An 11374-nucleotide genomic window follows, 5' to 3' on the forward strand; every position below is an offset into this window, starting at 1 on the left:
CCTGTGGTCCCAGCTACTTGGGAGGCTGAGGCAGGAGACTCTCTTGAGCCCAGGAGTTGGAGGTTGCTGTGAGCTGTGATGCCACGGCACTCTAACCAGGGGGACAACTTGAGGCTCTGTCTCAAAAAAAAGAAAGAAAATCAAAGAAGGTACCAGATACATGGTATTATAGCCGTGATGCATATGCTGTCAGTGCTATTCCAAGTTTCTACATTCCACTCCAAGAAGTCTCCTAAAAAGGCACAAGTTCAAGTACATATTTGGTATTGAGAACATAGGATTTCAGTTCATATGAGCAGTGTAGGGACATCCCTATGCAGCTGGTCTCAGCCATAGCAGGTTTGAATGTCTGTTGGGTAAATTCATAGAAGGGAAATTTTTGCAACAAAATTTGAAACCTGGTCAGGTCTTGCAGATTCTACTAAATGGTTTTTATAAATGTTGTGCCCATTTCAGCACCACCAGAAGTGTGGGGTGTTGACTCATCCACATCCATGCAAGTCTTGATATTTCTTGTCATTTTCATTTGAGCTATCTGTTCCTTGTATGATGTGCATTTTCCTGATAACTAAGATATTGGATAATTTTTACATATTAATTATCCATTGAATAAATTCTTCCTTGATCTTTCAACTGGAACATTTTACCTTTTAAAAATTCACTTGAATTGTAGGTAAGTAGAAGTTCTCTTGATGGATACAAATCTCTTTTTGTCTCTCTATGTGTGTGTGTCTGTGTGTCTGTCTGTGTGTGTCTGTCTTCTGTTTCTGTCTTTGGTTCTCTCTGTGTGTATATATGTATGTGTCTTTTCATGAAACAATTCTTAATTTTAATATAATTTATTATTTCACCCATATGGTTAATGTGTTCTGTGTTTTGGAGGAAACATTTTCGTATTCTTAGTCTACAGAAATATTCTTTTACCCTAAGATGATTATTATGTATCTGAAATACTTAGATCAATAATCCATTCAGAATTGATTTGTTTTACGATGTGAGTGATGACTGATGTTTTTATTTTTTCCAGTGTGACCAAGATAAATTTCAGGTTAGAAGGAATGTGTGTGTATCTTGTGTTTTTCTTCCAATCTCTCACTGACCACAGCTTCCTCAGGTTATCACCACCTCTGTCTTAGAGCTGACATCCTCATGAAATGTGTGGGTGATTCCTCTGATCTCCATCCACCCCTGAAAGATTTCAGTAATCACACAAGTACACACCACCAAAGTTATTCTTGGTGTCAAAACTCTACAATGAGCCTTTCTGATCAGAGAAATGGTTATTGCTACAGTTTAATGAAAAATGTGCTGCAGGATGGAACAGCCTCCGGAGATGTGGCAGTAGAAGTGATGTTCTTATCACTTTTTCCATTCGGCCTCCTGGGCAACTCCTCCCTTCTCTCCCATTATCTCTTCCTTTCCCTTGCTGAATGCAGGTTGAGGCACACAGACTTGATCTTCAAGCAGCTGACTATAGCCAACTGCTTGGTCCTTCTTTCCAAAGGAGTTCCCCAGACCATAGCAGCAGTTGGGCTGACACACATCTTTAATGATGTTAAATGTGAGCTTTTGTGCTTTTTTTGTATTCAGAGAGTGGGCAGGGGATTGGCCCTTGGCACCACCTATCTCTTGAATGTCTTCCAGGCCATCACAGTCAGCCCCATGAACTCCAGGTGGAAGAATCTTAAGGTAAAAGCTCCCAGGTACATTGACAACTCTATTTCCCTTTGTTGGACCTTACAGTTGGTGGTGCATCTTTTTTTCCCTGTGTATGGGTTGTATGTTTTAGGCAAATGTGTCAGCGAAAACATCATAAGGAAAAGACGGTGGGGCCACTGTTCTCTTGCAGACCATGGGAAGGTCAGTGGGTTCATCTACATGGCAGTGATAGTGTTCCCAGCAGTGTCCTGTTCTGCGCTTATTGTCTGGGCCAGCAGTTCCATGTTTCTTGCCCTATCCAGGCACAAGCAGTGGGTCCAGCATATCCACAGAACCAAGGTGTCCCCCAGAGTCTCCCCAGAGTCTAGAACCACCAAGAACATCCTTATCCTGGTGGGCTACTTTGTGTCTTTCTACACCCTTTCCTCTGTCTTTCCTGTTTTTTTGTTTGTTTGTTTGTTTGTTTGTTTGTTTTTTGGCCGGGGCTGGGTTTGAACCTGCCACCTCCAACATATGGGGCCAGCACCCTACTCCTTTGATCTACAGGCACCACCCTGTCTTTCCTGTTTTTATTGCTCTTTTTCATGACCTTAATTGGTGGTTGATGAACATCTCTCTCCTAATTTCTCTGTGTTTTCCTACTTTCAGCCCATTTTGGGTGATAAGCCGTGATTTCTCCAGCATGGTGGTGTGTGCCTATAGGCTGAGGTGAAGGATGGCTTGAGCCCAGGTGTTCTGTGTCAGCCTGGGCAATGTAGCAAGACCCCATCTCCACAAAAAGAAAACAATAAAAATTGAGTCTGCTGCTCAATATTTTTTAACCCATTATTATTTTAAAGTGAGTTGTCTGAACAGGGTAGACAGCTTAAATACATGATGCCTGGTAAAATTTGAATTTCAGATGAATAAAACTTTTTCAATATCATGTTCTAAATTATTCCTTCTTTATCACACTAAGCTCTCATTGAGTATTTTATATTACTTTTAATATGTTTTTTTTCTATAAAGCAGTTTGAGGCTCACAGCAACATTGAGTGGACAGCACAGAGAGTCCCTGTGCACCCCTGTCCCTCTCAAGCACAGATTACCCCACTGCCAATGTCCCTTGAATGTAGGACATTTGTTTCAATTGAGGAACTTACACTGACACATCATTATCACCCAAAGTCCATGGGTTTACATCAGCGTTTACTGTTGGTGTTGTATATTCTGTGGGTTTTGACAAATGTCCAGTAACATGTATCCATCATTGCAGGATGACATCAAACAGTTCCACTGCCTTTGAAGGGGTTTACAACTGTGCTTTAACCTAAATGTCTACCTTGAACCAGAAATGGTTTAGCACCAGGGAAGAGCAGGAAGAACAAACTTTCAGGCAGCTAGAACAGAATATGAAAAATGTTTGCAGTGGGAAGGTTAGAGGGAGGTTCTGAAACAAAATAACACAAAGAGGAAAAGGTAGGCCTGGGCTAGGGGATTTCAGGCCTGATATGCGGCTAAGTGATGTAGGAACTCTCTGATTGCCTTGAGGAGCCTTTGGGAGGGTTTGGGCAAGAGGCTGACAGATTTTATTCACATGAAATTTGTTTGAACTGTTTGTCACTGTTTAAGGCATCAAAGCAGGGGTGTCTGGCTTTTAGCAACTAATGTTGATAAATTGCTTCTGGTTTGGGGGTTTGTGGGACACTTTTGTTAACTGCAGGAGAGCAGCTTGAATGTGAGGTGTACCAACTGTTATGCCCTGAAAAGGGACCTTGATGAATGTACCACGCTGGGTGGTCTCTGACTCCACCTGTGCCTGTCCAGCAGAGCGCCATGGCCTCAGTGCTCCTTTCAGCATGAGGTGGTGCACTGTAGAGACCTCCCACACCCCTCATACTCCAGCTTGATGTGGAAGGAAGGACAGCAAGTGCGCTCCCCTCAGGCTGTCCAAAGGAAGATTATGGAATGTTAAAGCACATATCTGGGAAGCTAAGATCAGTATCTGGAAAAGGGGGCCCAGTGCCTTATCACTGTGAGCTGGCTGGTTTGGGACAAAGCATTTCACCTTGCTGGTATCATTTTCATTTACAGACATCCACAAAGAATAAGGATCCCCCTCTCCCAGGAAGCCTATCACAGAACTGGAGCATATGATTTAGGCTGCGTGTGGTGGTGGTATACCAGGGCCCTTTGAGCCCAGTGGTGGCCAGCTGTCCTGCTTGTTTGGGACTATGGGATTTCCTGGGATGAGGGAATCTCTGAGCTGAAACTTGGAATGTTCTGGGAAGATCTGGTTACTGTAATTATAATAAAAACAAAATCAAAGCTGGCTTCCATAGCTAAGTGGTTAGCACACTAGCCCCACACCCCAGCCTGATAAGCAAAAGAAACCAAAAACAACAAAAATCAAAATCAAGGTTCTACCAAATTACCACAAAAAGTGTCTTTTGGGGCTCGGCGCCTGTGGCTCAAGTGGCTAAGGTGCCAGCCACATACACCTAAGGTGGCGGGTTCGAATCCAGCCTGGGCCTGCCAAAATAACAATGACAGCTGCAACCAAAAAAAAAAAAAATAGCTGGGTATTGTGGCAGGTGCCTGTGGTCCCAGCTACTTGGGAGGCAGAGGCAGGAGACTCACTTGAGCCCAGGAGTTGGAGGTTGCTATGAGCCAAGATGCCACAGCACTCTACCCAGGGGGATAGCTTGAGGCTCTGTCTAAAAAAAAAAAAAGTGTCTTTTGGGCCCAGCAAAGTGGCTCATGCTGGTAATCTCAGGACTCTGGGAGGCTGAGGCAGGTGAATTTCTGGAGCTCAGGAGTTAGAGACCCCCCTTCTCTACAAAAAATATAAAAACTAGCCAGGCATTGTGGCTGGCACCTGTAGTCCCAGCTACTCAGGGGACTGAGGCAGGAAGATAACTTGAGCCCTGTAATTTGAGGTTGCTGTGAGCTATGATGCCACAGCACTCCACCCAGGATGACAGAGTGAGACTCTGTCTCAAAATAAATAAATAAACATATATTTTGCTGTGTCCCTGTAGACACATTGAAAGGAGTTACAGGGAAGTGCCTGTGGCTCAGTGGGTAGGGTGCCGGCCCCATATATTGAGGGTGGTGGGTTCAAACCCGGCCTCAGCCAAACTGCAACAACAACAAAAAAAATAGCTGGGCATTGTGGTGGGAGCCTGTAGTCCCAGCTAGTGAGAGGCTAAGGCAAAAGAATTGCCTAAACCTAGGAGTTGGAGGTTGCTGTGAGCTATGTGACGCCATGGCACTCTACCAAGGGTGATAAAGTAAGACTTTGTCTCTACCAAAAGAAGAAGAAGAAGAAGAAGAAGGAGAAGGAGAAGGAAAGAAGGAAAGAAGGAAAGAAGGAAAGAAAAGAAAGGAGTTAGTCATGTACTATGGTGACCCCTAATCACCAGGGCCTTGGGCTGGTACCTGTCCACGGCCTGTTATAATCAGGGCCCCACAGCAGGTGGGAGGTGGTACAAACCCAAAAGATGATGGAAAATCAAAACATATAATTGAATATCTATCTCTAATTCTTCCATCATTCTGTCTCTTTAACCATGCATGCACTCTCCAGCCAAAAATGACCTTTCCCAAGCCTCCTTTGTGGCTAAAAGTAGCCATGTTTAAAGGTGTGTGAGCTAAAATGATCAGTGACCCTTCAAGATATTTCTTTAAAATAATTGCATGTTCCCCTTCCCTCAGCTTCTTTTCACTTTGAAAGGAGATAAAACACCCCCTTGGACCCAGAGATAAAACTGCATAGCCAGAGAGGACAGAACCATCCTACCAGTCCTGAACAGCCTCTTCTGGACTGTTTTGAGAGGTTAGGTAGGTGATTCTCTTGTTTACACTGTTATGTTTGGGGCTCTTTGTCATGTCAGCATTGCCATCATGGGTATTCCAGCTATCAACTGGGTGTTCAGCTCTAGAAGCCCCAAACTGCTCTAGGAGATGTTTAACCACCCTGACGCCATCCCAGCTGAACTCCAAGAGCCACTAAGACACCAGAAGTGCGAGTGAAGCCACCTTGGACCCTCAATTCAATCCACCCACCAGCTGAATACTACCAGTGGTCTCTATCAAAGCCACATGGAAGAGAAGAACCATGTGACCAAGCCCTGGTCAAATCCCTGACCTACAAAATTAGGACACATTTTACAACAGTTGTTGTTTTAAGCCACTAAGTTTTGAGGTCCTGTGTTATGCACCAATAGATACCTGGAATAGGTATTATTCTTATCAGATAAGGAAAAATCAAAAGCAAAAGGCATTAAGGAGGATAAAACAAGGCTGTTCCAGGAATTTATAACACATTAAACTTAAATGATGCTAACAACATAGCTTCAGGTTATATAAAAAGGTCTAAAACTAATGAACAGGGACTAAGTCAGATATCCAGAAATTTCCAAAAATTAGATAATTCAAAATTGATAACCTCCAATAGGTTGTGTTTTTCAAGTCCCACACCTGACTCTACTGTCCTGATGTTGCCACTTCCAACAAATTCCCACAGTAATTAAAGATAATACATTGACTATTTGACAAGAATTATTTTATTCTCCCCAACCTGCTCTAGATTTCTGGAGGGGACTCAGTTGGGTTGGAAAGGAAGAGAAGAGGAAGTGAGGTATGTTGAAGCATCTTTTCAAGTCAAGACATCATAGAAGCTCAAACTTAAGAGAGTAATTTGTATTATTCAATAGCTCATGTCATAATTGGGATGATTCTGAAAGAATATAATTACTTTAAACATATTACAGGAACATTCCCTGATTATCCCAGAATCTTCCAAATGGTCCCTAAATTACTCTTAGGTTCACTCACAACACTATATTTTTATTCCCAGGATAAATCAATAAGATTTATCCTGAGACTCTCCAGGGATTTTTTTTTTTTTGGAAAACAGTTCTTGAAATGCTCAAAAATTTGTGAGATTTGGAGATTTAATTTCAGGATCTTAGTCTCAGGGAGGAGTTTCTAGAAAGAGCCTCAGTGGGAACAGGAAGAGCCGCAGACAAATGAGGAGGGACATAGAGACATCTAAGCCTTCAGGACTGATTCCTCCTGGAGAACTTACTCGCCAAGCATGCCCAGACCTGCAGAAGAGAGACAAGTAGATTTTGAATAGCTCTTCTCACCACCACTGGCAAGGTTCTTGAGGCTGGGGATGAAACTAGAAAGGACGATGTTTTTAGTTCACCTCAGACCCAGTAGCCTTCCCTTTTCTGTTTTCCTCTGTCCTTTTTGTTCTTCCTTCTCTTTATGTTCATCACCCACATGTTTACCTTTTCCACTCCTGTTTTAAGATGGCACGTGCTGGTGGTGCCAGAGAATTGTCCAGTTTGGGTGAGAATTAGTGAATTCAGGGGGTACTTCAAAACCACATTGTCCAAGACATGCTTTTGAGATGAATCAGTACAGTTGGAATAAAAGCATAGTGTTAGTTTCCAAGAATTGGGCTGGGGTTAAAGAAGGAGATGGGATCAACATGAACGTTCAACTGCAGGGTGGCAGAGGAAGGTGGGGTTTGAGAAGGCTGTATTTGGAGAGTTCAATCCACTCATCTAACAAATATTTACCAAGCACCTGCTATACGTCATCCATTGTGCCAGACAGTGGACGACACAGAGAGGGATCCCACTTGCACGGAGCTTCTGTAATAAGCGAACACACACATGGAAGAGAAAGAAGCATGTAAGTGACAAATGCTACTATTAATAAGAAATGAGATGACCAAACAGAGAAAAAGTACACTTTTTCTAGATGTAACAGTCAGAGAAAGCCTCTAAGGAGGAGGCCAATTACTAAACTGATTTCCAAATGGCAGGAAGAATTCAGGCATCCTGAGCTCTGGAGACAGAACATTCTAGACTGAGGTACTAGCTGTGTAGAAACCCTAGGGAAGTAGTGACCAGGGTTCCTAGAAAACCAAGGACTGTGGTTGGCAGAGCAGGGCACATGTGGTCATGAGCACAGACATGTACATGGCTTGAGGTGGGACAACGTGTGGGGAATGAAGGTCATGTCTGGAAGGGAGGTCAAATGTGGAACTGAGCCAGGGGTCCAAAGTGAAGGGGTGTGAAGTCAGGGCTGTAGTGAAGGCTAATATTGGGGTGCCATGGGTAGAGACCAAGATCAGGGTGTGGGATCACAACTGGAAAAGTGCTAATTGTGGAAAATAAGGACTGTGAGGCAGGGTCTGAAGTTGAGGAGCAGAGCTGACATGAGCAGTCAGGGCCAGACAGGGGTGAAGAGTGATAGTGTGGACAGGATGGTGGGGGGGGGGCTCACAGTGAGCAGGTTCTCAGCTAATCCTAGTTTGCCCCCAGTCCTCCCTCAATCCTTGGGCTCTGCCCACCATGTCTTCTCCCCCTTCTATCTATTTCTCATTCATGTTTCCCTTGTCTTTACCTCTGTTCTCTGGTTTGGCAAAAGTCTCCACCAGACTCTTCTTGGGGGCCCGCTGGGAGCGGGAATAGGGGAGTCCATCTAGGAACAAAAGCTTGATGTGAACAAGAATAATTATGCTTTCATGAGACATTAAGTTCAGTGCTTCGTAACACAAACGTGGCTTTGCTTCCCTTATTTTCTTGGAATCTTATGAGATTTAGGGTGGTCCTCAAATCTCTCAATGGATTTGGCCTTGCAGGAGACACCTGGCTTTGTCCAGAGCCAATTTTGATGGTCACAGCTACGGACAGGGGATGTGTCTAATGGGTGGAAGCTGGGGAAGCTGCTGAACATTCTACAGTACACAGCAACTGCTCCCACAGCAAAGAATCCCCCAGCCCCAGACGGACAGTGCCAAGGTTGGGCAACCTCATCATCAGTGCCCAGATCCCCCCAGTGGTAGAACGCCAAAGTCACACTGTGCACACCTGAGTGTCCGACACCTCCCCTCATGCCTCTGTGATCCTGTCCTTTGGAATGGAGGATCAGAAGGAGGGGAGAATCTCAGAGAGATTGCTCAGGTGAGAAGATGAGATAACAGGACAAGCCCTGAGCAAAGATGGAGATTTTGTATCTTTTGTTACAGCATGGATAGATTTGGAAAAATTCTCCTAAGTACTACAAGAATGGAAAATCAGCTCGGTGCCTGTGGCTCAAGTGGCTAAGGCACCAGCCACATACACCTGAGGTGGCGGGTTCAAATCCAGTCCAGGCCCGCCAAACACCAATGACGGCTGCAACCAAAAAATAGCTGGGCGTTGTGGCGAGCATCTGTAGTCCCAGCTACTTGGGAGGCAGAGGCAGGAGAATTACTTGAGCCCAGGAATTGGAGGTTGCTGTGAGCTGTGATGCCACAGCACTCTATCCAGGGTGACAGCTTGAGGCTCTGTCTCAAAAAAAAAATGAATGGAAAATCCAGCATCTCACATACTCAGTACTAAATTGAAACTTGTAGATTAACAACAACATGCACACAAGGGAGAAAAACTGAATTAAATTGAAGAGGGGGGTTGGTAGGTTCAAACCTAATGGGCACAACGAGGGTACCTTGCACCCCTGCTGGGTGAAGATCACAACTACAACATGGACTCTACCTTATAAATGCAAATAATGTAACTGAATCATATGTACCCTCATGTTAATTTGAAATTAAAAAAAATAAAAGAGGAGATGGACAAGATGGATGAGGAGCTTACAAGGAGATGATATCCACCACAACAACCACAACTCATTCTGTTTCTGCCATGTGTTGCACCCTTCTAGAAATGTACACTCCTTTCTCACTGAGTGAGTCATGTAGCAGAGTCCTGAGGTGGGTCCACGCACACTGTGTCACCACAGAGGGATTTGGAGCCTGGAGGAAATGTATCACTTCTCAAGATCCCAGAAGCCCACATAGACCTGGTTCTAAAGCCAGCAATGAGCAGAAGAGTGCTGGAAATGGGGGATCTAACTCTCCATTCACTCACTGAGGACCCTCCACAGGTCTAGGATCTCCAGAGCTGCTTCCTTCCTCCTGTCTTGCTTGTCAGCCAAGGAAAGGTGAAGGGCTGGAAAGAACAAAAACCAGGCCATCTGTTAGGAGTGACTACAGCACACACCACTCCCAGGTGGGCACCTCCACCTGCTCTGCAAGACGGGGCACCTTCTGACCACCCTGAATTACCAGCAGGGAAACTGGGGTTCTGCTAAGTCTAGTCACTCACTCAGAATCACACTGCTGCTAGGTAGCAGCACTGGGGATTGAACCCACTCATGTCTGGGTCCTGATCTCCCACTTGTTCTGCTTGGCCATGCTGCCACTGGGGCCTGGGATTCTGGGACCACTGAATAAAGCCCAAGCTGTACCCTGCCTTGAACATCACAGAGGATCTTGGGATGTTGAGGATTTAATAGTCACTAAGCAGCACATAGCCACATGCACAACTAGTGTTCGAGGAAGACACACTTGGAGCAACGAGGAGGGAGAGACGAGTGGGTGCAAGAACGGAGGAGCAGCACTGCACTACATGGCACCCACTGTTACATGGCACCCACTGTGTGCCAGGGGCTGCTCTAACTCAGTGCCAATGACATCCTGGGAACCAGGGCCATCACTATCCCCACTGTTGCAGATGAAGAAACCAAGGCAGAGAGAGACAAAGGTTGCACACCAAGCAGGTAGCAGAGCTAGACTTTGGTCCCAAGGTTTCGGTTTCAGAGTGCACACGCCTTTAACTCTGCTTAGATGGATCTGGAAATTAATTCTTGGCTCCAGTGAGTACGGGTTGAGCATACTTGCAAGGTCCCAAACACATAGTCTTCAGGCAGTGGGTAGACATGGACCAGGAGTGCAGAGCAGAGGAAAGGCTCACTTACCAGGACCCAGGAGGTAGCCAGCACTATTGAGCGTCCACCCTCCTTGGCCCTGAATAATGACAGAGAAATCAAGACTTAGGCAGACAAAAGGGGCAGCAGGCATCCATCCAACAGGCCAGGATGGCATGGGACATCACACTGCTTTCCTGCAAGCCTGGGAAGCAAGTCTGTTTATCCCCCACTTCACTCATAAGGAAACTGTGAGAGTAGAATGTCGGTTGCCAGGGACTAGGGGAGTGAGCGTGAGGAATTGTTCTTCTACAGGTCCGGCTTCAGTTGTGTAAGGTGAGTAGGTCCCAGAAATCCACCTGTCATTGCCCACATGATAAGGAGCACTTTAAAACATGTTAAGAGAATAGATCTCATTCTAAGGATTCTCACCAACACACACACACACACACACATGCACACACACATGCATAGGCACACAAGGAAACTTTTGGAGGTGCTGCTTCTGGGTGTGTTTAGTATCTCGGGTGTGGTGATAGCATCGGGGATGTATGCATCTCTCCAAACTCATCAAGCCATATACATTAAATGTGTGTAGTTCTTTTCTTTTTTTGTAAATTCATTGTTCCTTAATAAAGCTTTAAGTAAAAGCAATACTATAAATGCCTTACCTATGTAGTTTGCTAGTTATTGTTATCCATCATACAAGGCCCTGTTCAAATCCAGCCTACGTTACTGGTAAGTCTCTAATTTCCTTTAATAAAGGTATCAGCTAACATTTATCCTGGCAGCATCTGTTATAAGCAGGACTGAGTACAAAATTTGTGGGGCCCAGTGTAAAGTGAAAGAATGGGGCCCCTTGCTCTAAAAGTATTTAGAATTTTGAGACGGTGATAGAACAGTAAGCCAAGCCTGGGTCCTAAATGACTGCTATAGGTCTAAGCCCCTGATATATTTATTTAAC

The 11374-nt window shown here is 44.8% G+C and overlaps 1 protein-coding gene across 1 annotated transcript in view; it reads right to left on the reverse strand.

The window, feature by feature from the left end:
- Window positions 1-6726: 6726 nt before the first annotated feature.
- Window positions 6727-11374, reverse strand: part of GALP (galanin like peptide) — a 6977-nt gene continuing 2329 nt past the window's right edge. The window contains exons 2-5 of the mRNA XM_003795422.2: window positions 10462-10510; window positions 9573-9653; window positions 8065-8142; window positions 6727-6749 (exon numbers count right to left, since the gene is read on the reverse strand). Coding sequence (XP_003795470.2) covers window positions 6727-6749; window positions 8065-8142; window positions 9573-9653; window positions 10462-10510 — 231 coding nt within the window. The remainder of the gene's footprint in view (window positions 6750-8064; window positions 8143-9572; window positions 9654-10461; window positions 10511-11374) is intronic.

Source organism: Otolemur garnettii, unplaced genomic scaffold, assembly GCF_000181295.1.
Source record: "Otolemur garnettii isolate 467f Iridium unplaced genomic scaffold, OtoGar3 scaffold00091, whole genome shotgun sequence".
Classification (NCBI taxonomy): Eukaryota; Metazoa; Chordata; class Mammalia; order Primates; family Galagidae; genus Otolemur; species Otolemur garnettii.